Raw genomic sequence first — 26,442 nt, forward strand, 5'->3', positions numbered from 1 at the left:
CTGATGTGCTTAGACCTTGTGGTAAGTTTCAAGAGACTATATAGCAGACTGTAGCCCACAGGTGACTTGGTCAGATAGAACGGCTACCTCCTCAACAGCTGAAGATAGACAAGACTAATCCCCTTATTTGAATAATGCATAGGGCTTTCGGTGAAACAAACAGGTTCTTGACGGTTACTCTTATGCCAATCAGCATAAACTATATAGTGAGTGTATTCACATGGATCTCCATAGAGAAGGAGTGGACCTCAGTTATAACTGAAGAGAAGAGGAATAACCAGAGAGGCTTCCTTAGAGGGACAGCAGCGTTCCAATGGAGCTGGATGAACAGCACAGTGCAAAGTGTTTGCCTGTACAACCCTTAGGCACAATGCAGCACAATGCTCCTTTAGTCCAACAGGACTGTCTCATCTATAGAATATCTACCCTAATTTTCACTTGTGTTATACAAAGTACTTCTACAATACACTCCACTGAGGGTAAAGAATTGTCAGATATTTGGGGAGTTTCTCCCTTTCACTAACCAAAGGTTAGGTCACCTTGGTCACTTATTATAGTCGTAATAATTAAACATTTCACTTCATGATTAAACACTCCTCTATATCCTCCTAGGTACTAGTTGGAAATAACAACAAACTTCAGTAAACTTTTACCCACAGTGTTTGAGTGACTCCCACCAGAGGATCTGCTGTTTTGGGTGATTTAAGATCACAACTTTCAGCATTGTAACGTAAAAGGTTATTATAGGCTTTCTGATTGCTCTCTGTGTTTGGACAAGAAATAGCAAAAAAGCTCTTTTTTTTCAGACTAAAAACTTTGGTAGGTGTGGAAGATTCGTGTCAGAAAAGTCACAGTTTGACAGCACAGAGCTGTAGAAAGCTGTTACTCCTAACATTAAAGATAAACTAAAGAAGAGGATTACATTATATAAAATGAAAAAGCAACTTCTTTTAAAATTGTGAACTAACAGCAGTGCCAAAAATTAAACTCAGCTTCCAAAAGCAACACAGTACTAATCAGTTTGGAAGCTGAGCCAGACAGCTTTTTAGCTGCTTAGTAATGGTTTTCTAAAGAATTCATCAGGTTATAAGCAAGACTAACATCTTGGTCAAAATGATTATTCTTATGACCGTACTGACTTTAAGTTTCATGACTCTTCAGAGAAGTGGTGCTGACACTTCATTCATGACAGCAAAAGACTAGTCTTATTTAAGAAGTTGCTTCTGTATTAACTCATATGAGTAACGTGTGAATCGAGACTTTAGTTCTATCAGTGGAAATTAAATTATACAGCTGCACTGTGCAAAAGTGGGAAGCAGATTACCCCATATTCAAGAGTTTTGTAATCTCAGTATCAACCATTTAATAATGCATTTCAGGTTTTATTTTCCTAAAAGCTAGAAGATTTTGGTATACAGTAACAAAGAAATGAAAAAAATCTTTTACATGGAAACATGTCATGGCAGTTCTCAAATATCAGTATTGGCTAAAGATAACCAACAAGACACAGATTTCAAAATCATTATGATATTAAGTTTGAATCCTGGAAGGATTTTTCCTTAGCAAACTGGTAAATTGATTTTGAATTAATACAATCAAAGTACACCAAAGTTTTACATAAGGTCAACTCTTTCAATTATTAAACATGGCTGGAAAATCAGCATTCCATATCACAAAATTTATAATCTAATTTTGCTCTGCATCAGGTAAAATCAAAGCTTACATCATTTCTACAATTGTCTGACAGGCAAAACATAGATTTGAAATGGTATAGATATATACCATTTGATAAATGGTATCTATTTATTTATACCATAAATAATTATAATTTCTCACCCAGTTGGATACTGCCAGACCTAAAGGGAGTTTTTTCTACTCACAGTATACAGTGAATAGCAAAACCATTTCTTATCAAAGCTGCATCTAAACTGTGAACCTTCCATGAAAAGTTTGGATTTGATGAATCAGAGTTTATTAATGGAAAAAATTTCTTACTGGAAAATTCCACTGCATGACATTACACCTTTATGATTAAACTTTCCATTTACAAATAGTTCAAAAAGAATTAGTTTATGCATAGTAGATACTGTATATTATCAATGTGAATGGCCCTGGCTACTAGTGGTTGCAAAAACACTGATAAAAACTTCACACAAACAATTACAAACACCCACCTCACCCATTAGTTGGCCTTTTATTCAAGCAATGACTGTTTATTTCAGAAACTGAGGTCATCATCTACTAACTTAACTATAATCATCACAAATTATAAACTTAAAGCATCGTTTCATTTCTAAGCTGAAAGAAACACAGCTCTTGAGATTAAACTCCCAGTTAAGGGAAGTTTTATCCTGGGGATAAAATGGTTGCTCTTAGAAAAAGCTGACCTCCCACAGGTCCCATTAAGGACATCAGAATATATGGTTAAAATCCTACATAGAAAGGAATCAAAGACTCGGTCTACCCACATTTTTTTTTTTGCTAATTTAAGAGTCTGACTGTTACACATATTGTAAAGATGTTCTCCTCTTCCCCAGTCTGTTATATTGAAACAAATGGGGACATGGTTGTAATGGACAAAGATGCCTTTTTTGTTCTGTCACAGTGTGTTCATGGCTCAACACAGGAATGAATGCACCTTTACACTCATATAACTTCTCAGGCTGGATGAGTTTGCTTATCAAAGAGAGCAAGAAGAATTATTTTGACCAAGCACTGGAGAATTTTCAGAACAGGTTTTATTGAAAAGAAAGGAATTACTTGATTTTTAAATGTTTCATTTTGATAATAAAGCTTGATTTTTCATTTTGAAACATTGCATATTAAGCAGCTGCAGCTCTAGCCTTTTTTTGCATATTTGGAAAACAAAATGCAATATTTCACTTGACCTAATATTTTTTTCCCTTTTATTTTTCCAGTATAGCACCCAAACTACAAGCTGCATTATGAGTAGTTCCACCCTTAACAGTAAAGTCTATACCACTGTTCAGCTTACACAAACCATATTTAGACTTAAGTTTTCAGTATGAAGATAATTGTACCCAGTGCCATGCAAGCACTTAGACATCTGCTTCTTCACATTCCATCAAAATACTTTCTATTTGTCTTGTGCCTGTTCATATGTGTGCATTTGTATGGTGTGATTTTATGTAATGGTGTTATATCCTTAGTATTTCTGCTTTTAGGACCTTGAAAGATTTCATTCTTTCTATCATTGTTCTTGCATAATTTTGATCATCTTGTAGCAATGATAAACAATTTGCCATTCGCCAGTAAGACACCTGTAGCAAAGGTAGATCCTGATTTTCCATTTCTGTCCCATTTGTATCAATTATAGGATCAGAAATCTCAAATCTCAGTCCTCCAGGCCTTAGGCCACTTACAGACTTGGAGCTGAGCTAATCACAAATTCCTCAACAGAGGCTGTTTTATTTTCTTCACATTCAGCTTTTACTGGAGAGGGGCTTATCTGTTCACACATGCAAAGTTAAGCCAGTTCCAGAAACAGAGATATTGCACAACTCAGAAGATTCCAGCTTGACTATATCTTAAAAACCTCATTCAAGGAAACACTTCAGCAATTTTATTTTAGAAGGGCTTTGAGATTAAAAACTGCTTACCGTTTGATACGGAATTTCCATTTTCAGCAGTCACAGAACTGGACAGTGGATTAGATGACTGAGTTCCACGGTTATTTGCATTTCTGTCCTGGGTTTCTGGTCCAATATCTGATGTATTTGCATCTTCCCTGCTCCTCAAGTTCAGATTAGTTTCAGCACCTGACAGAGAAAAAGTTTGTCATCTTCCTATTAACTAGTGGCTTCCATATTTAAGCAGAAAGAAACTAATACATAAAACCCAAATTACTTTACCAAATTAATGTAATTAATCACTAAATTCTCAAGTCCATTGATAAATGTGGAAGTTTTAAGTCAGTTTTTCCTTTTTTTTTTTTTTTTTTGCTAGGGTTCCACCTGTAGTCATTTAAAGTTCATGGAAGTGAAATACATTAACAAAATTTCATTTGTACTATTTCTTTTCACACAAATATCAGCTGATAACACTCAACAAATGTTTGTGTTGCCTCCTATTTTAGATTCTATTCTATTTCACATGAGTTTGTATATTGCTGTCATCACTGCAATGCTTTTCACCACTGCATTACATGATACTAGCAACAGCTATAACATGGGTTTATTTTTTTCTCTTGCCTCCTCCCACAAGAAACAAAATGGCTTTTAATATGAAACTATATGTAGCAAGATTCCTCCCAGCAGAGCCTCCCTGTGGGCATTATTTACCCTGCCTCAGGGTTCTCCAGCCATCAACTGTCACTTTCTGTAAAGTGCCAGGTTTTCATGTCATAGCCTTTTAGATACATTTCTTCAAGACATCAAGAGGAGGCCTGATCCTGTAAGAGTTCCCAAGCTATGTACAATGCACAGGCATTTCTTCAAAGAGAAGGGCAAAACCCTTCTCTTCTTCCCCCTCTGACTGATGGCACATCCATGCAAAGCAGAACAGCTCGCAGCAAAGTGCCCGGAGCCGGCTCTGAGCTTGCCTGGCTTTGTCATCCCAGGGTGCCACAACAAATGGGGCTCAGCCGTCAGCTGTGCCAACATGGTGCTCCCCACTGGAGTTCAGGGGCTGGAGGCAGGCTCGGAGCTGGGACACAAGACCGTGAATGGATGGGGATGGTAGGAGGGAACCCCACTGCAGTTCTGGTATCCCTAGGTCTCCCCCCTCCACCGCTCTGTGGTAGGGCTGATGAGGCTGCAGGAAATGCTGCACTGGCAAGGCTATGCAGTTTTTGGTGGATTTATCTCTCTTTTCCAGGTTTCTCTTCATTTTGTGATTAACATATATACATATTCTTTCCTTGCCATAATCAGGTTTGTTTCAGAGAAGAAAAAGCTGAATTCAGTTCTTTCTCTGTTCAGCTCCATTTCAGTTTTCCTAACTCTTTCCACCCGCTTTGAGAGCTGGCCTTAGCTGTGGGGCTGACATATTACAGCTGACCTGGGTGCAGAGGCCCTCATTTAGCACTCTAAAATGGAAATTTTTCTTCTATGACAGCTCTTGAAGTGCTATTCTTTGATTTTGGTTGTGCCTATTTAAGCTTTGTCATAATGACAGCAACAAGCAATGGAGGTCAGAAGACTAGCTGCTAAAGCCAATATTACAGCATTCATCCATACTTCCAATGACATCCTCAGGTCTCCCAAAGTTACAATATATTCTTATAAGTCTTGAGCACATGAGAATTTTTCAAGCGGGCAGGAAAAACATTTTTTTCACCAGGTAACAGCTACGTTGCCCACAGATTTTCAAACTTAATGTTGACTGCATGGTTGATCTTTCATTTTTACGCGTGAACTGAAAAAAAACCCCACCTGGTTTACACAGTATTGACATTTTAAAAAGGAATTAATGAAACAAAAACTATATAGCCATTCTGGTTAACTTGAAATGTTTCATTTCATTGGAAAGGCTCTTCTTAGTTCTGTGTAGCTTTCAGTGATCTAACTCTGAATCTTTCTTAACATTTCCTCTTCTAACAGAAAAGCTGTCTCAAAAAGTCAAAAAGTTCATTTCCAAGCTGTCAGAATAGAACATGTCAATGTTTTTTTGCTCCCTCCCTTGCCCTCATTCCGTGACCATTATTTTTTGCCAGATCTGATTGGAGTGCTTCAGTGGTGCTGTTTCATAAACTGTGTATTTACGCAAATGTGCTATGCACTGAAAAAAATCAGGCCAGCTCTACCCACTGTAACTGACTTGGGAGAGGCGGTAGAACCAGAGGCTGAGCTGGAGAATGCATACAGTACAATTATAAGTGCATGCCTGATTTAGCTTTTGTACAAGCAAATTGACTGCAAAATGCATCTTTGCAGCTCATATTAAATTTGTCTGAAAAGGAAATGTCACTTTTAGATGTTATTAGTCAGTGCACTTGCCTATAGATCATAATCCACCTACATAATTATTGTGCCACCTTTTACATAAAGAGTCTCGGGGGAAGTGGCTGGGATCCTTATTTTTCTTGATATCCGAAAGATTTACTGATTTGCCTGACATCTGCAATTCATTTGAAAATGTGCAAGTAGAAAGACTTTTTCTTGTATTCCTATTTGCAGAAGCCTTTTGTTTCATAGGTACATTGATATCTTTTCATGGCATTCATGAAGGGCTCTTGGAAAAAAATGGTTACCTTTCTCCTTTATATCTGTAAGATGAAATACTACAAAGAATTATGGATAGCTACCATTGAGCTAAAATATCATCCTAAATTGTCAGAAACAAGCAGTGGACAGATACGCAGCAAATCTTTTGGGAAAACTATGTAGACAGAGATCTGTTATGCCTTTTACTGTATTCAGTCATTGTAAGAAATGCACACCTTTAGTTTCTAAATACAAGATTATATGAGAAAATATACTTCATATTCCCTTATTTAATTAATCTGGGGGGTGGGAAAGAATCCTATATTTTGTTTCAAAATAATCTGTATTATATAAAGGTACTTGTAGTAATTTTCTATATATAGGCATCTTCAGCTCCTCGCTGGAGCAGAGTCATGAGAGTCTGAGGAAAAAGTGTAACCGCATATGTTGGCTAACTTCTAAAAGACTTACAGAGAAGCCAGAGTGTATCCCTAGCAAACAAGTACTGTGTATTTATTTTTGACTTTGTGTAAAATGGGTGAGTTTCTGAAGAAAATATTTTCTATAAATAGGATAACAAGAAGATGCTTTAGACAGGTATAGTGAGTGTACTGTCCCAGTGCTGCAAAACTCACCTGAGATGACTGGGTAATCCATGTTGGAAGGGGCCTCAGGAGGTCCCTGGTGCACCCCTGCCCCAAGCAGGCCCAGCTGTGAGATCAGACCAGGTTGCTCAGGGCTTTGCCCAGCCGGGTCTTGACAACCCCCAAGGGTGGAGCCTGCCCCACCTCCCTGGGCAGCCCGTCCCTCTGCCTGCCCCTGCCCTGCCTGTCCTCAGTGGGGAGCGGGGTTTCAGCACCCAGCCTGAACCCCTCTTGTTTCAGTTCATGCCTGCTGTGCCTTGCTGCATCCAGGAGCAGCACCTGGCCACGGTACCCAGACGTGGCCTAACAAGGAGTGCTTGAGCATAACAAAGGTGTCTCCTAACTTTTTACTATAATATTTCTATTCCACAGTTTATCATTGCACAGTGGTAACTTAGGCGGGAATACTGTGGACAATTACAAAAAGACACAGGGAAGCCCTCTGTTAACACTAAAGACTTAAAAAATCCCTACTGATTCCAATTTTAGGAATCAAATATTGGCTTGAAATTCACTTCGCCCTATGTTTTCTCAGACATTTGATACAGAAGCTTGGACTTTTCTCCACATTAATATCAGCTTCCCCCTGCTGCTATGAATCCCTGCAGATACAAGTATGCACTACTTTCTCACCCCTTACCAACTTTCTGAAACTACTGGAAATACTTTAGGAGAGAGGAAAAGAAAAAACTATGGTTCCTACAGTTGAACATCTTCACCAGCAAGCTGAATGTTAGCTTTTTGTTCAGACTTGCACTCTGCTGTTCTCTCCAGATGGATTATCTACCAGTTCTGTTTTTTTTTTAAAGTAACAGCATCTTAACGGTTTCCAGCTAGTAATAAATGTTATTTGAAGAGTCATCCATGCCTACTTGTGAGAGACTAGCTACAGAGAGGTGTCAGCTGTAAGAGCATTGTAGGAGTTCATGATTATAAAAGGAATAAGAGCTTTAAGGGAAAACCTACAGATTCTTTGGAGCAGTGAACAGCATTTGGATTATTATTTTGTTAAACTGACTTTGCCAAAAAGATATCTCTGACTCAGTCAAATTCTGCTCTAACTAATCTTGCAGTTAATGAGGATGTATGGACTACAAGGATGTACAGATGTTTGGGCTGGGGCATAACTTCTCCTCAACTGCAGCACAGTTTATAGCTGGAAGCAATCACATGTACAGTGCTTTTAATTGGAGTATGACAACTCAAAGTGTAACAATTATTTTCTTACAAGCAAGCTCTGTATTCCAATAAACCCATAATTAATTTCATCAACATTTTTTTAAAAGTGTAAGAGGAAAGGTGAGCAAAAGAGGCAGCTCACAAACCCTGATTTGCTTGTTATTTTCAGGGTTCTTGGAAGAGACTGAGTTTAAAACTCACGACAAAAGCACAGGGTGGACTGAAATTTCACTTATTTTGGAAAGAAAGGTCAGAGTATGGCAATCACGGAAATGACTTAACATATCTGTTTTTTATTTTCCTTTTTGAGTCATTATCTCACTTTTAAAAGAAACTCAATGCACTGAAACTCTACGTAATATAACTTTTTTATCAGAAAAATAACTTACGCTCTTTTAATTGAGCCATGACTTCCAAATATCCTATTATAAAGCTAATTTTTCTCAAACATAAAATGTAGTATCCCATTCATCATAGTTATTTCATAAGGAGTATTTAGGCTGAATTAATGCTGTTATCACAAAATTAGAAAATGGGCTAGTATAGGCTTTATTCAGATGACACTAGTAAAATGCAATACTGCAGCATTTTGAGAAACTATTAATTTTGTAAGGAAATTATATATTTAACCTACTTAATAAAAAGAAAATTATAAATCAATGACTGATACTAGCATTTAGGTGGAATCACCATAGACTCTTTGTGCATCAAGACATGAAAAAATAGTTTGTTATTAAAAGCCCAGCCATCTCTCACCTGGTTGGGTTGCATTTTTCTTTTCTGTTAAAACCCTTTTTTTTGCTTTTTTTTCCCTTCTTTAAAAGTAGATGTATGGATATATCTGTCTCCATACATTCTTTTTTTAAATACGTCTCCTTTTAACATTGAGTGCTTATTTACTGTCTTACTGAAAACTCATTAATAACAACAGAAGGTCTCCACTGCTTTCAGGGGGTTTTGGATCAGATTCATGCTTACCTTGGATGCTTTGTGCAGCACTGCCATAATAAAGGGTAAATTGCTTGCTTTGTCTATCCTTCTAATTCAAATGTGCTCATAACTGTTCTCTGGCCTTGAGGCAAACGGTAAGAGACCCATGTCTATGCTATTACACCTTTTTGCCCTCCATAGCAGAGAGGCTGCGTCCAAGTTGTCTGCTGGGAATAGTCCCTGGCCTGTGGCCGTTTCCTGAACCATGCCCAGATCTGTCTGGTAGGGGGCCAGCCGGCCAGGTCTACAACCATGCCAGGACTGCTCTAACACTTTGGTTGTGCAGAGGATTGAGCTGCCATACCCAGGACATTCGCCAGCACTGGCTCATTTACTAAACGAGACATAGCCCTATGTCTTGACAGCACTAGTTACCACCATCAGAAATGAGTGGTCAATATTAAGTCCACCTCAGGAAAAAAAGGAAAAATACAGAAGCAAAGCAAACTCAAACCAGATAGTGCCAGTGGGGCACTGAATTGTTGCACAGCTTTTGCTGAAGCCACATTTAAAAGTTTAATCCTGACTGTATGGGGAGAGGTTTTCCCTAGTTTTGCTCTAGTGTAAATGGAAATCATATACTCCTCTTGACCTGATTTGAATTGCACCTGGACCATTCTTTCAAGGAACACTTTCCTTTTCATTAATTAAACAGAGACCTACAGCTGTGTTCCCAGATGAGGAATTTCAGTGACACAAGTTAGGCAGGATGTCTCCAGGTCCTAAAGTAGAAAGTCTCTGTCCTGGTCAATAAAAACATCAGTCCCTTAAAACAGAAACCACAAATATTATAGAAAAATCTTTAAAAATCTTGAAATCACAAAAGAACAAAACCTACAAAAATACATAGCACATATAATTATGGAAAGAAATATATGAAAAAAGGGGGAAACAGTTCCCCTTCTTATCATTTAACGTCTTTAATAAATACCAGGATAATGTCAAACATGCAAGGGGGGTTGAAACCAGATGATCTTTAAGGTCCCTTTCAACCCAAACCATTCTATGATTCCATGATTCATGGAAAACATGATTTTCTGTAACCAATAATCAATATATGGTTTTAGTTGTCTAGATCCACAGTTTTCACACTTTATTAGCAACTGTGAAATCTGGGCTACCATGGAGTCTAAAAGTTAAATAGCTTGATTTCCTTGAAAGCTATGGCTGGGCTCCAGCAAAATGGAGATTTCATATCAAGCAGCTTGTCATTTATACATGTGAATAAAAGAGAACTGATGGATCCTATTAACCAGCATATGAAAGCAAGACATTGTAGACAGAAGGGATTTCTGATCTGTGCTCTCACTCTTTCTTGTGAGAGTGGGGAATACAGCAAATCCTAGCGAACGACTCTGAATGTTTGCTACATTTAAGTGGACAGTGTGAACTGAGAAAAAAAGAAAAAAAAAAGAAAAAGGTGACTGCAGAAATTGTGCAAATATTGTTTGACGAAGGAAAGGAAGGTTAAATAAGAACAGGCCATTTTATTTTGGCTCGAGTGTTTACAACTGCGTTTTGTTGCACCTTGGCAATTACATTTGACGTTTCCTTTTTTGCTCTAACTTATTGTTGAGACATTCCTTGTCTGTGGCATTTGCTAGCTACCCTCAGCACATGTTGTCTTGGGTATCCTTTCACTGGATGAATGCATATTGCTTCAGAGTAGTTCAGTTTACCCGCATAAAGTCACACTGTGACCTGCTGTAGCATGACTGTTTACTTTGTCTGCTGAGAGCTGGAGGCAAACAGACGCATCTTATTTGCTGAAAGAAATGGAGCAGGATGAAAATTGTAAAGACAGGATTCCCCCGCTGATTAGCACGTACTGCCTGTCTCACCCTCATAGCTGTGCTGCTGACTGCTGTTGCCGTCAGAGGCAATAATTATTCATTGATTTATTTCACCTCACAAAGCCTGCCCTTACAGCAGCAATTGTCTAGGATTTCACCCTGCAATGATGCTCCTAGGGTAGGCAGAAATGAATTTGTGCTGCCACTTCCAGTACCCTTTCTCTCTGAGCTGTGTAAGTGGAGCTACCAGACAGTGTTACAAGCTGCTCCAGGAGCTGCATTCTTTAATAGAGCAGGTAGATATAAACACAGACCACTTCTTCTTTGCTCTGGGAAGCTGTCTTCATGGAAGCTTCATATGAACACTGGAAAGCAAAGAGAGGAAGTACAGGCCATGAAGAACATCAAGTGACAGAAGTCACTGCTGGAGGTCAAGAGCTCCTCTGAAGAATATTGTGCCTCTAATCAGCCAGACTTCAGAAGATAACACTGCTGTGAGAAGGAAGTTGCTGAAAGGACTGCAGGAACTCCTCATTCTGGTTCAGCCCTTTAGAGCCATCAGCTCAGTCACTTTTTTGAAAATCACTTCACAGCTATGGGAAGTATACACATAGAACTGAAAATGCTCTGAAAGGTTTCTTACACTTTCTTCTCTGATGGACTTGTGTTGGTGGGAAGATAGTGCTCTTATTTTACATTTATTTCAGTGACAAGCTACCAACTTTTCCCTCCTTCCTAGAAGTAATGTTAGAGGCATCTCTGGGTCAGGTAAACTTTCAGAGTTGGTGAGGGAGATAGACAGATAATGCAAGTGCCTTCTTTCTCTGTCTGGAGGACTCCGGACTGTTTGAATTAGGCTGGTTCCCAACATGAGACGAAGAATCCCACTGATGAAGTGGAGAAAACAGCCTTCTTAAGTACTGGTAATGAATGAAGAATATCCAGACAGGTTGCCACCTCTCCTGCTTGATAGTATCGGAGTTAAGAACTTGGAAGACCTTTTTAATGCACCAAGCGTGCTAGAGTCCAGCCAGCACATGTGCTTCAGAGACTGGGGATTTCGTTCACCCCATCGTCTCTAGGAACTGATCTCTGCAGGCCTTTCTGAGGTCCATTACTAACCACAGAGGACAAGAAGGAGGGCAGCCTTGCTTGGGGCAATTTCCTGCCTTAGGAGAAGCATTTCTTCCCTCGAGGTCCCCGTGGTCCCCACCTTTTCAAATATAACACGGAAAAAAGTAGCTGATTTTGCCCTGTAATAGTTTTGTTTACTGTTAGGTGTGTTGATTGGCTGACCAAAGAGCCTATTTCTTGTGTTTGTGTGGTTAATAAATCGCCGGTGTGCTGGGAAAGGAGGATGCAATTTGGTAAGAAACACAGTTTCTCTTTTTTAAACTGTTTTCTTCTAGCTAATGTGGATGCAGCAGTTCTTTTTGAAGGCAGACATTTAAGTTTGTTTACAGTTGTGTGTGGTATCTCAGTAACAGGACTGAGCTGGGCTTTAGCTGCTGTTGGAAGGAATTATGTGATGAGACACTGTCTCAACCTTCCTCCCCCTCAAACACAGTTGCAAATATTGTAAAAATAAGCAAACAAAAAACCCCAAACAAACAAACAGACAGGGATTTGCTACTGCCAACAGCATCACATCAGTTCTATTTACTTTTTCCAAAGAATACTTCTACTGAGATTTTTCAGGATCTCTCTTATACCAGCTTTGGCATTGACTGCAATGCAGAAGTCTTAGCATAAGTGACTTCTTTGGACAGATAAATTGTTTGAGCACACCCTGAGAGACAATCCAAGGAATATTTTGGGATCACCTGTACTGTAATCCTGCCCACCAAACAGAGACAGGTATTCTGGAAAACCTCATGGACAACATTTCCAATTTGCTTTCAAAGTGAGCTTTGGCTTGTTTTTAAGTTCATTTTGAAGCGATACAGTGATGGTCAATGACACATCCATGAACCTCAAAGCAAGAACATATGGCTATCACAGATTCAGTGTGATAAATATCCACACTGCGCACAAATATAGCCGACCTGTGGCTAAAAACTGTCACTACGTACTACTGGTACGTCAGTGCCATGCTGCAATCAGCCTAGAAAGAGCTAAAAGTAATAATGAAATGTAGAACTTCAGGTCTAATTTTCTCATATGTTTATTCTTTTAAAAATTGCAACACAAAGGATAAAATTAATTGTCATGTTTTTTCTTTTTAAAATAAAGTGAAAACTCAAACCAAAAGAGCACTGAACTGGAAGGCTTCTTTATTTTCCCACTCTCTAATGGGCCCAGGGAGAAGACAGATGCCCCAAACTGCTACTTCTGCTTCCAGTGCTGCACTTTCAAGCACTCTCCTACCCTCTCAACAGCAAGGTGCAGCTGTGTGGAGAGAACATGAGGGTCAGGGCACTCTGATGTTTATGACCAAGTCTTTTTCCCAATCTCTTTTCAACTGTCTTTTCTTGCTTCTCCATCCAGCCCCACAAAATCCAGACACTGGAACTGGAACACAATCCACACATATGGGTCTGCAGAGTTTCATGGTAAGTTGCACGAGTCCTGTCAAGAACTTTGGGTCATCACTAAGAGGCGGGAGTCTGTGCAGTCACGACTCTATTGCTCTGAGCCAACGAGTTTAGAAGCAGCTTGGTTTGTTTATAACATATCTTTGGCTGCTGTGCAGATTTACCATGAAATTACAACCTGACCAGTGTTGAAATGGCCATTCTTGAACTTATCTAGGTCCAAAAAACCCCATCAACACATTTAATTGTTAACATTTACAGTGAGAAAAATTCCAGCACGTTTGAGGCAAACCATTTCAATACTTTCCAAACATTTTTGAAAGACTGAAAGTGACAGAATATTTATTTCTGCACAGAATTTCAGAATGCTTGATTTTCATTCCAGGGCAAAACAAAAGTAAATGTCACAATCTTGACATTTTCTATGAAGTGGAAATGTTCTCTACTGATGCTCTACCCAAAAGACGATTTAATGCTAAGATGGACATAAATAAGTTAAAAGGATCTGAACAGATTTCTCACTGAAGTTGAGAATTTGGTTAGAAACTTTCACTAAAATGCATGTTCAAATTTCATTCTCTACTATGTCCCAAATGTCTGTAGCCCTGTAAAATCAAGTGATATGACGTTTACTGCCAAATAGCCATATTCTTGGTTGGTATCAGGAACTGAAGTGTGCTACAACTCAGTCTCCTTTTTCTCTCCGATACAGCTAATTTCTCACATGAATGTATCTTTGACTTACATTTAGTGATGTAGCAGTTGCTAAACAAAGTCCTTCATGGCTCTGCATCTTGGATCACAAATAAAAAATACTGAAGACTGTTTACTATTTAAAGAAGCCCACCACACTATTCGTAATGAGACAAATTTGCAAACCATTGCTGAATTTGGAACAATGACGTTGCATCAGATGGTGAAGAAAAGACATTGTTATGAAAATAATAATCTTGTAAATATCTACCTGAACGATCAAAGTCACTATTAAGGGTTGGATATTATTAAAATCTCTTGGCTTGAAATGCACTAAGCTGAACCAGTATCGTGTAGTTACTGTGCTCCAGTATCAGACAGGATGAAGGGGACACAAAGCAAATCCAACCCAATGGAAAGAAGAATCAGTAATTTGAAAGGAATGCCTGCAGCTCTCAGAGATAGACCATATAAAAGGAACAGAAAAGTCGGTGCAATTACTTCTCCTCAGCTTCCTTCCTGTTAAACAGGGACTAGGTATGAACATGAGAGCCTGTACTGGGTCAGACCAAGGGTCTGTCTACTCTAAGGTCCTTTTCTGACAGCTTATCTTATACTTACAGTATAAGATCATGTCAAAAATGCAGTGACATTTCCTGTATGACCCTGGGGCTGCACAGCCTCCTCCAACCTCTATTTGACTGGATTCAGGCTTTGGAAAAGTGTGGAGGAGTGCTAAGGATTTGATTTTATTTTCAATACAAGCATTTAAAAAGCAAAATAAATATAATAAATGTTCATTACAATATCCGTTCTTTTTTCATCTGAAATACAAATGAGACTTGATTTGTTTTAATAATCTTCAGGTTAAAATTGTTTATGGTAATCACACACAAAGCCCCTTTTCCATGTCAGAACAGTAAACCAAAGCAAATCACACATTACATGATTTTAGGCTGTAAGAACAAACAGTGAAATCAAACAGGAAGATAAATGTTACAGTGAAAAAAAAACTGTCATAACAGAAACCCAAAAAACTCTTTAGTAAAATATACTAGATTTCAGAGATTCTAAACTGGAAAATATTGTTGGTGTATTGTGTTTATCCTAAAACAATGGATCTTTTTTGTGTGAGAAATTATCCAGATAATGGCATATTTACAGATGAGGAAAAGACTGCAGGTTAAGGTGGTATTTTTCAGGGTGTAAAAAAGTTCATACATATTCTGTAAACAGGAATGGAGAGTACTTTCTATAGACTCTTCTAACCTCTTTTTCTGCTGCAGTAATGCCAACCACAGTTATTTCCTCAGAAAAATCACCCAGCATGGGCTGGATGACAACTATATTGCCAGCAGTTCTGTCTCCTCTTTTGTAGTTTTCTGCATAGGGCATCTATGGCTAGCCAAGTATGGGACTTTTTTAGTGACTCACATTAACTCTCACTAGGAGTGCTTTGACTTTTTCCCACTTTTCTGTACCTACTGCAGGAGATTCAGATTGAGAGCTGCAAGTAGTCCATAGTGAATCAGAGAGCGATGACTCTTCTGTGTTTAGATATCTAATCTGAAAATTAGTCACAGAAAGTCACCCTCACTCCCTGGTAATTAAAGCAGTTATATAAACAGATGTTAATCTCTCCCTGAGAAGTGTTGTGAAACTTAATTCATTAAAGTTTTAATGCTTTGAGAATTTTACTTGAAAGATGTTACCAAAGTCCGGCGCCTCATGTAATCATTCCTCCAGCATTCACAGGTAAAAGAAGATAAAAGGTGACAACACAGCTTTCTGTAGCACCCATATCTTGTAAGTTGTTAACTTTTGCCACAAAGAAAGTAAAACTATTACATTGTATCCTTACAATGTAGGAATAATGTGATGTAGATATGAACATTATCTTTATTAAGTTGCTTAAGAGGAAAAGCTGAGTGGATTAGAGGAAACCCCAGTGGGGATTTAATTTGCAATCCACTGTTGGGATGTTAGCTGCACAATAGCTCACTCTAATCTGCTGATAGAGGGAAATTATTCAGTAGCTATCAAAAGGATACCTGCCTTTGACTCCCCATACACACATGTTAAATTCTGCTATTTTCCAAGTTTGAGTCAATTTCAGTAAAGAGTATTTGGCAAGCTTTAGTCCCAACCAGATATGTCTAAATATCTGTATTATTTGCCAGTTGCAACGATCTTCCTGTGACTTTCAGTGCTTAAACTGGAGAATTCACTCATATGTGAAGCTACGTGCCTTGGAAATACCTCACTTAGGAATTAGGTAAAGAAGGCATTCCTATAGTTAAGGGATGCCAAAGATATTGGGCAAACATTTGAACAGTATTGATATCTTATTAACAATCTCATGTTTGCATGCCTTTTCCTGTTGTTAACCAAATAAATTACTAAACTGTATTGCAAAGGAATAGATCACTGAAGCATGTATAGACTTGCATATACAGATCTACTTGTACTGAAACACTACCAATAATTCACAAAACTTGGATGAGTTACATAAAAGAAAGGTCTTCCGAATTTTAGTTCTTAGGCACCTAAATCTGGGTTTGAAAGCTTGCACAATTTCTTTTGCTCAGACACAGAAGTCAAGCATGCGTGCCAATCTTTTCCCAACAAGCAGGAAGGAGAGAAGGCATTAAGTCTTTACCTCAATAGCCTGATGATAAGGAAATTCATCAAGGTTAAGGGAAAATCATATTTCCTTTGCTCCTTTCCCTTTAGAATTCACCTGAATACTCACTCTGCCAATCTGAGCATGGACGATGGGCTGGGAATTATTCCATCTTTTGTTCTGAACCTGAAACAATTACCCTTTGTATGGAATAATTTAATATCAACTGTACCAATCAAGAGAAATAACACTACGACCTAGCAATCTGAGTATCATGCATCCATACTAAGGAAAAGAAAATTCTGTCCTTGCTCCACAAATATTTGATATGAAATGCTTAAACACGTAATTGTCTCTTCCTTATATAAGGAACGTCCTATATGTTAAATAGTTAAAAGTATTTGTACATTCTGCTAGAGAGTGTGGTTTTGGGATTAAGGCATTGAATTGAGTTTCATGAATTCTAGTTTCAAATCTAAGGTTCCTGTCTAAAAATACCTCACAAGGACTTCTGCACACAACTATTCAGTTTCTATTTGTCTTGCAAACTAAAGTTTCTACTTGTAGAAATCAAGGAGAACAGAAGTATGTGTGCATTATTGCTTATTGGCACTCAAATCTCATTTTATATGGAGTAAAAGAAATCCCTGTCTAACAATACAGGTGTAGCTTCAATGACAACTCTTCAACCTTGGAGAAATCACTTAATCTCAGTTCTCACCTGTTACAGTTTTGGTTATTTAAACTATAGGCTCTGAAGAGCAGAAAACTTCTCCTAGTATTTTGCAAGAAATTGCATTGTATATAACACTGATCATTGCTTGAACCAGTAGATGCTACTGTTGTATAAAAAAATTGGTCAGGGTAGGCCACCAGGTAGCAAAAACTGTTGCATTTGATTTTTTTTTTTGGTTGCCTGTTTGAAAGAAGAGTGCTCTCAGTTCAGTTCACAATAAGTCTGCAGTCCATCAGAAAACCACAAATCCGTTCTATTGTAATTCTGGATGATCATTTCCCACAGAGAGGTCAGGAGCCAAAAGGACATCAGTGTTCTCAGGCCTTGAAAGTACTCCTCCAGGCAAGAGGGAGGTAAGTTGGGGGATCTGACTATATTGCACTTTTATTGGCAAGGAGGCTTTTATCTCAAAGGCTGATGATCCCATGCAGAAACTGATTGATTCCCATAGCTAACTCTCCTTGACTTCAAAATGGCCCACAATTTTACTTTCTGTTTTTAGTTAAGGTTGTTGGTAGGTTATAACTTATGGAAATACAGGAAGTTGCACATTACAGAGTGCTGCTCTAGGCCATGTCTTAAATTTTAAAGAATTTCTATTAATTTATTTTTTTTTATTGTATCTTATCCTATAAATAAAATACTGCAAATGACAAAAAGAAGAAATGGAGGAGTCTTCCAGGAACTTAATATGCATTAGGCAATAGGTGATAAAAAATCATACATAATAGAGTCCACTCTGCTGATTGCCATCTGATTACTTTTCATCAGCAGTTAAATAAGATATTTTTTCCAGCTGTTACACTAGAAATGAGATGAACAGATGAAGTACAGGAAAAAAGGCAAGTTGTAAAAACATGCACATAAATTCAACTGTATTAGTTTGTTACTTTCAATCCATCTGCTCGTCATTGAACTATTCATATGTAACTGCACTTAGAATTATACAGTAGCTTCCTAGCTCATAAAAAATTGATTCAAGTTTTTTATCGCATATCTTTCTTGAACTTTGATCTTTCATACTTAGTGCCGCCTTGATGAAATATTTAGAAGTACAACATTTTCCATGTGAAAGGTAAATTTAGAGTTTTTATATGGTAGCCTCTGTTAGTGCACTAGCTTCAACCCACAGGAGACCCAAGCTGAACTCTATCTTGGTCACATTTAGTTAAAAATTAAGTTTGCAAAAATCCTCCATCCCAAAGCAACATTTTTTTTTTTTTTTTAATTTTAAGGTAAAGGTCAGTTTTGTGACTTGGTTGGAGTAGGCTTACCACACTTCCTCACCAAGTACGTTGAGAGAACCTTAAGAAGATACATCCAAAGAGCTGACTTTAATAGTTACTTCCCAGCGGATAAAAATGTGTTATCTATATAATAAAACAAGATCTCAAATTTAAAACCAAACCAAAATAAAAAACCATTATACATATATTTATAGGTTTTGCATACTATCAAGTAATCTTGCCAAATCAAGAAAAACAACTGCAACACCTCCTTTACAAATTTCATAAATTCATATACTCAAAATAACAAATGTGTCACTCTCCTGAAGTTGAGAACTGATGAAGTTTCAGTTCATAGCTCATGGCTCATTGAACTGCATCTGTTACTGCATCTAGTAACACGCAGGGTCCAGATAAAGCTTTTTTAAAGTCTGGAGGACTCACAAGGGTTCTGTCCACCATGGTTCCTTTGATAGCTGGTAGGAGCCTTTTCCCTAGTATAAGTTTCTTGTCTCCACCTAGCCACTAACTTTAATGAAACCTGTAGAAACTCAATTAGTTTTGAGACCTTTATCTCCTTTTTGTATTTGGTTGAAAGAGGTTTTGGCTGAAGGCTGCCAAGGTTCTTAGGGACAAAGAAATAGGGTGGCACACAGACAGACATACACACACATATCCAGAGTAAGGACAAACCCCTGCTTCTGTTCTATCATAGCTGCATAAATCAGGATATGATACTGAAATCAATGGAGCAGTATATATTTAAAGAAAATGGGCAACGAATAAGAAGATAATCTATCCCATTCTCTACTGTTTTGTTTTATATTTCAAAAATAGGACTTCATATTGCCCATTTTGAATATGCTGCACACAGTTCTTGGTTAAGATAAGCTGTTTGGACACACAGAAGTGAAGAAGCACTGAAAACAGTCTAGAGGTTTTATTGCTCTGAATTTTAAATTCACAAAATTTAGTGTTTGGGAGTTGCTACTAGGGAGAGAAATCTCTGTACACAGTGCACTGCCTATTTTCAACAGGAGACTTTTTTTTAAAATCAGAAAAGTAATGTGAAGACTGGAGTAAGTGTTGTAATAGATATGCAGAACTGGGATTTACTTCAACTTTAATCACTTAGAAGTTACAACTCTACTGGTTTAATCACCTAGGCTTTCCTCATACCCAATGGAGAAAGATATATTGGAGCAATTAAACTCTCAAAATTACTATCTCTTCATAGCCTAAGGATTTGATGCCTACGCATCAAGCTTTTAGATGGACAAAGTTAGGTCAGAAGCATCTCACCCTTAAAGAGCAGCTAACTGAACCTGTTAACATTAGGATGAATTTTCAGTATTAAGATACATAGATTTGTTCCAGTAACAACATTAAACCCTTTATTACCTGGATAAGGCCAGTAATTAAGTGGTAATGTCTGAGGACTGTGGTGTCAAAAACCTTTAGCAAAATGGAAAGCTTTTATAGTTGGCTTTTGCACTAGACACAAAGGATTTTCTCCAGATGCCAGAAAGACAGGATACCAAGTGATCTCTGGGTATCTATGTAAGTGTACGTAAACGACAGGAAAGGTGACACTAAAGGAATAGAAAAGGGAAATAAATATAATTTGCTGCATCACTCTCTGTCTTGGCTTTATTTTCAAGAGCAATAATGACTGTATCACCAAATTCAGAATTTCATGGAAAGGAAATAATGAAACCTTAAAAGAAAGTCTTCAAATTAAGTACTTGCTATCCACCGGACACCTAGCCATATATTTAATTCAAAGTATTTGTATAGATTGATACCATAAACTCATTTTCACATGATGTAGCATCTGTGTTTATTTTACTGAGACTGCTGGAATACTAAAAATAATCTATTTAAATTTGTGTCAGATAAGCATTTTGGTAAAAGAAAAGTTGATATTTCAGAGAAAATCTGAAGACCTATAATTTTTATATGCAATGAATTTTCTATATGTGTTTCTTATGACTACAACAGATTTTCCATTAAAAAAAAAGCAGCAAACTACAGTTTTGTGCTGTATTTTTATCTACTCTATCAGCTTCCAATGTAAGAAAGTTTTGGTGCAGAAGAAATGCGGTATACAGAAGCACAGAGTCTTACCTTCTGGCTCCCTGATCTTACGCCCTGCTGCAGATTTTCGTAGCACACTCCGGCCTGAGTTGAACAAGCTCGTTAACTCATCAAGGGGACTGGTCAATGACCTTGAGTTTGTAGGGCTGTATGGAAATGAAGATGATGAATTTGAGTTCAATTTCCTGTAATCTGCTCTTGCCACCTTTGGGGAGTAAGGCAGTTTGGAAAATGGAGAAGATGAGCACCCAAGCTGAGCAGGATTTGGTCTCTGAGGTACCGTTGACAGATCTGAGTTTGTACCTGTTTTCCCTGTATTCATCAGAAAAGTAGCACAAGTCTCTGGAGGAAATGCAAAATGTGTGGAAGCCCGGTAGGAAATAGGAGGTGGTACAGGAGGAGGGGGTGGTGGGAGAGGAGGAGGCGGTGTGGAAGGAGGAGTCACTTTGCTGGAAGCATTGAACACAACCAAGCCTGGAGATCCTGGTCTTTCATTCTCCCCCTTCTGGCTTTTGGAATACTGTGGTGACAATGGACTTGAGCCTTCTGACTGCACAGGGTATTTTAGGTTGGTTTCCAAGACAGGAAGCTTTTTGACTTCTAGCGGTGTTAGAGGTGATTCATCAGAAGCAGGTGAACATGTGACAGGGGTTGGAGGAAATACAAGAAGTGGTGGCCTGTGGGGGAGCAAGTTAGGGAAAGGGGCTGGAATGTCACAAGAGTCTTTACAGATGAAAGTTGCTTGACTGTTTCCATCCAACGTTCCATCTTCAATGTTAACATTTTTTTTGCTTTCAAACAGAGGAGGAGATCCAGTCACTACTGGAATTATTCCATTGCCATTGCTTCCTTCTTCTGGTAGAAAATACTTCATTTCTTCATATACAGACTCCCCTTGTTCTGGGCTTTCTGCTCCAGCAGAATTGCTTTTCATTGCATTCCCTACCATTTCAATATAGACAGGCTCATTTTCCTCCTCTTCTTGTGACATATAGAGACTCAATATGCCATGTTGGGGCCCATCAGCAGAAGCCACTCTCTGCACTGTCACGGTGTCACAGCCACCTGGTTTAGCTACTGTGCTTGCCTGTTTTACCTCCCTAGGCTTTTGGCCAGGTATTTCTTCATAAGAGCCACTAAGTTTTGTATTGGGACTTCGTTTTGGTTTTCTGGGAGGTATTTTTTTCATGGTACTATAGTCATCACTGTGTGGCCTTGGACGGGTCAGTACTAGGAAAGTGAAAAAGGTCTGTGTCATTAACATATCAAAGTCAGTTTTTTCTTTCACAGGTCTAGTACCTTCAAATGTTGCCCATATAGTTTCACAATGAGCAGCAGTCACAAACACAGGGATTCAGTCAAAAGTATAAATATTTCAAGGAACAAAATGCAGAATTTTCAGCTCCCAAACCACAAGCCTCTGCTACTTGAGCATATAATCTGTTTTAGTAACTTCTACTGCCACTAAAAGACAAGAACATCTGAGGAGATATCTTTTGAATCCAAATGTTCTCTGCAAGGTCTGTAATACATGGAAATAACGTGCTTGTTATTCCTTTTGCCCCAAGGGAGAGTGGCATGCTTTTAACCAGGAGTTCAGCACAGTGCTACTTTGACACCATGTTATTGCCAGTAACTGAAGTATCCCCCTTTTATGTAATATCTATAAAACTCTAATTAGAGGTAGATATTATGCATATCTCTTCTTCTTCTGTACTGCAGGTGTGGAAATAATTTATAAAGTTAGGAAATCCCATAGCCTAAGGGCAATTCCCCAACTGAGTATACAGTTAACTAAGCTAGATGTCTTTTCACAGCCTCCAGGCATGTATGGAGTGGAGAGACTTGATATCTAGGTGATTGGTCTTTTAAGATCAAAATCAGATAGTGTAACTCAGAGCTGGTTTTGGACAAAGACTCAGGAAACTGACATAATTCTTGGAAAATTAGTACACAGCAGGAAAACTGGCCCTATTGTTTCATACATATGAGACAAATTCCAAAGTTGTTTTGTAAGCGTATATAAGCATAAGTGTTAAGAACACACATCCATATATAAATTGTCATTCTTTCAAAAACCTCTGCTAGAGCTTTTTGGTTAAATCAATCATCTCTTGCAGAGCTGGACACAAAAAGCCGAAACCCCTACAGAGCTCCTTAAGCCATACTAGTTAAAAGTATATTGGACACAGTTCATCTCTCCTTGCAGAGAGCTTGAACGAGCGAGGGAGAGGTTAAGAAAAATGGACTTGCATCTAATGAAGTGGACAGAACAGTAATTATTTTGCAAAAGGGAGTTGCAAAGGTTTCCACCCATTGTATGCAGGACTAGAGAATGGTTACACACAGCTTTAAACCCAACCTGAAGTATCTTCCCTGATAAGCCTAGAGAATCCTTTCCGCAAAGCATGTCAAGTCAGGCTTATCAAGGAAAAGCAGAATGCATTCCTCCCCTTCATCTTCTACTCATTCATTTCAAGGGTAATGGAGAATAGAACAACTGAACTCAAAACTGTTCTAATATGCAGTATAATGCATTGAGACACTTTGGGACTTTCACAGCACTTTCCTTCTAAACAAAAAATTCACTGTAAGCAAGTTATGGCACAAGCATAAACCACTGAACGCACAAGTTATTCATGTGAACATAGAGAAAAAGTAGGAGAAATTTTAATGTTTAACTTGGTGAAATTCAAGATTCGAGCATTCTGTTTTAGCTATGTAAGGTATTCTAGCTTAGAGTTTAAAATGTGAAATAAAACAGTCGGTCGGGTAGAATGGCTCAAGTTAACAGGACTATTTATCTCTAGAGGGAGTTCTGCAAATCAGTGTTGGTTGTTGACAAACTAGGCCATTAGAACACATGAGTAGTATTTGCTGATTTGGAAACAAATGACAAATGGACTAATTTTATTTACTGCCACTGAAATGTTTCAGGGAAGCAGGACTTTTCAAAGGCACTTGACTGTGTTTAAAAGGACCAAAGTGAAAAAAAGAAATCAATAACCTAGAGTAACATTTGCGACTGTTTCTCCCTTTATGCCTAACCTTCATTAGCGGTTTCCTTAGAAGCTGCCGACAAGCAAGCACTAACAGCTTCATATGAAGCACTCAGTCGTGTGTTGGGGTCCCTCTTTGGCTTGGGAGGAGGCTGTTTCCTTGGTGATGGCAGGCTATTGCTGTCATCCATACTGAACACAGAGTGCAGGGAGGGGGATCTGATGGATGATCCAGCAGCAGAATGTACCAAGCCATCCACTGCCATGGGGACAGGGACAGAGTTGGAATGAAAGTGTTTAGGCGTTCGACAGCCGGCAAAGCTGTCCTCAGAGACCTTCCCGCCCTTGTCTTCAGCTCTGAAAACACAGAAAAGAAGCCCAGATGCATTATTCAAGAGATAACAATGAACCTGTTCATGCAAACATAACAACAGCTTTTTGGTAAACAATCTCACAACTCCCCTGCTGTGTCGAGGGGATGTGTGTAGTAATCTTCTGACAAACAAATCCAGATCAAGCTGCTAGCTTTCTTCCATTTCCTGTTTCATGATAAATCAGGACACTGGCCCTTTTTCACACAAATGCAGCCTTCCTTAAGGCAGTTTCATATTGTTGATCAGACATTCACTGAATGCATTGTTCACACTTTGATTGTTACACACAATCAAAAGCTGGGTTTTCAATCTGAATGATAATTTCTGGGAAATCCATTTTAATAGAAAGTTACTGAGGCAGGAAATGCTGAGCCTTTATCTTTATTTTCTAAAAAGACAACTATAAATTCTATTTAGATAATGCAAATCTTTAAAATATTAGATGACCTTTTTAACCAGCTACATTGGCTGCTTGGACAATTCCACCCAGATATCTATACGTCTTCCTGTTTAAACTTAATTATTATTTATTATTTTAATAATATTAATTATGACATTATGTCTAGTTATTTCAATCACAATTTTGGAGTTTTACTTATCCCAATTTTTTCTTTGTCTTTTGGGTACTGAGAAATTATGGTTATGAGCTGCTTCCAACAAACTGATTTTTAACAAAAATTCTTCTAACATTCTATTTCCCCAAAAATCAAAATTTGTTAACCTTGTAAATTAGAGTGATAATGTTTATATAGAAGGTGTCTATACTGTCAATTTACAAACAAATCCCTGAGCTTTGGGTTTTTTTAAGCTGTATTTCTCCATGACAAATCACCAGCAGAGCTGGAATTCATACACAGGATATAGCCAGCTGCCCATGTAGTAAATGAAATAGCTAATGATGAAAGCATGGTGCTCAGTGGATAATTTGTTTTCACTGTAATGTTTAATTACAGTCTTTCTTACAAATGCATTTCCTTCAATGTGTAATCACTGGGATATTTGAAACTAATTAAGCAGATGCTCTGCCATTTTCACTTTAATAAAAGTCACTGACAAAAACAATGAAAGCAAAAGGAGTTGTTCTGGACAAAAATTAAGTTCCTATGGCAAAAGAAACATTTATATATCCAGCAAGTCACAGACACATTCCTATTAACTGCAAATGCTACCCTTTCAGATGTCTGAGAGAAAAGAGATCAGGGACTCAGTTCCTAGAGAAAGGCTCTCCAGCATTTGTTGGATTTGTAAAATAGGCACTCCTGAAAATTCTGACGTGTTTTAAACAAAAAACATTTGCCTATTTTTAAATAAGATGAAAGAATCCTCCTCACAATCAATCTATCTATTTCAATGTGTAATTAGGATTTCTTAGTCTAGACTTTATAGTATTCTAACGCCTTCCTAGCTGTTTTTCATTACCTTGGCAATTTCCCAATGTTGGAATTTTAAGTTAGAGGATTTTTTTCTTTTGTTTGTTTGGTTTGATGAAAGTTTATTTATCTTAGAACTAAAAAATATTTCTGTAAAAAAATAATTGCCTCAGTGACTTGAATAAGTTCCTGTAAAGCTCAGTGTCCTTGGAATAGGATATAAGGCGTGTACTTAATTACCTGATATACAGTAAAAAATAGTGTCTAACATTGATTTGAGTATATACTTAAGAATACTCTTGCAATTCCTCACTCATTTCTGTGACTTTCTAAGCAAGGAAGGAAATCAATAAAACTGAATAAATGCTTTAATTCTTCACAGTAGATGTTTCCTCATCTTACCTTTTGTGGCCTTCTTCTGGTCTGTTTCTAGCCTCTAACTTTTCCCTGTGGTAAGCAGCATTCATCTCATTGCGGAGCCGGTCGTTTTCCCGAGCAATGTCAGAAGCATTTTGAATAACCAAGGCATCATATGTTTTCAATCCCATATCCTCAGCATTCTGCAAGAAGCTTTTGACTGAGGTGACCTCTTGCTGTTTGATGCTCATCTTCTGTAGCAAGCGCTGGCGAGCTAGAAATCCTCTTACAACTACCATGACAGAAGGAAAAATTATAGACCCAAGAAAACTAATTAATTAGCGAATAACTTAATATTAATAAGTGTTCTGCCGTAAACATGAGCAAATAAGTTCAGTCAATGTCTTACACAAAGAACTAAAGAAATGCGACAGCATATAAATAACCTACTAAAATGGAACTCTGTTTTCTACAGTCGGTACTTAAAACAAAGTAGTGATAGTAAATTCATTCATAAATTTGAGCTACCACAACTTAAAATGTTTATTTTCACTGAACATTTTTTTTTATTACATTACAACTGGAAACTTGGATGTATGCTACAGATTGTGAAAGCATATGTTTATACTGCAAAGGTCAAAAGATCATTTGTTTCAAAATAAA

General features: G+C 37.9%; 1 protein-coding gene across 1 annotated transcript in view; it reads right to left on the minus strand.

Annotated features, from left to right (window-relative positions):
- Positions 1-3,620: 3,620 nt before the first annotated feature.
- The window catches only part of LOC104468115 (unconventional myosin-XVI-like), a gene marked incomplete at both ends in the record, with an annotated part of 68,458 nt that continues 45,636 nt past the window's right edge, over positions 3,621-26,442 (minus strand). The window contains 4 exons of the mRNA XM_010082139.1: positions 3,621-3,779; positions 20,710-21,909; positions 23,728-24,035; positions 25,825-26,071. Coding sequence (XP_010080441.1) covers positions 3,621-3,779; positions 20,710-21,909; positions 23,728-24,035; positions 25,825-26,071 — 1,914 coding nt within the window. The remainder of the gene's footprint in view (positions 3,780-20,709; positions 21,910-23,727; positions 24,036-25,824; positions 26,072-26,442) is intronic.

Source organism: Pterocles gutturalis, unplaced genomic scaffold (assembly GCF_000699245.1).
Source record: "Pterocles gutturalis isolate BGI_N339 unplaced genomic scaffold, ASM69924v1 scaffold15209, whole genome shotgun sequence".
In the NCBI taxonomy this organism is placed as follows: domain Eukaryota; kingdom Metazoa; phylum Chordata; class Aves; order Pterocliformes; family Pteroclidae; genus Pterocles; species Pterocles gutturalis.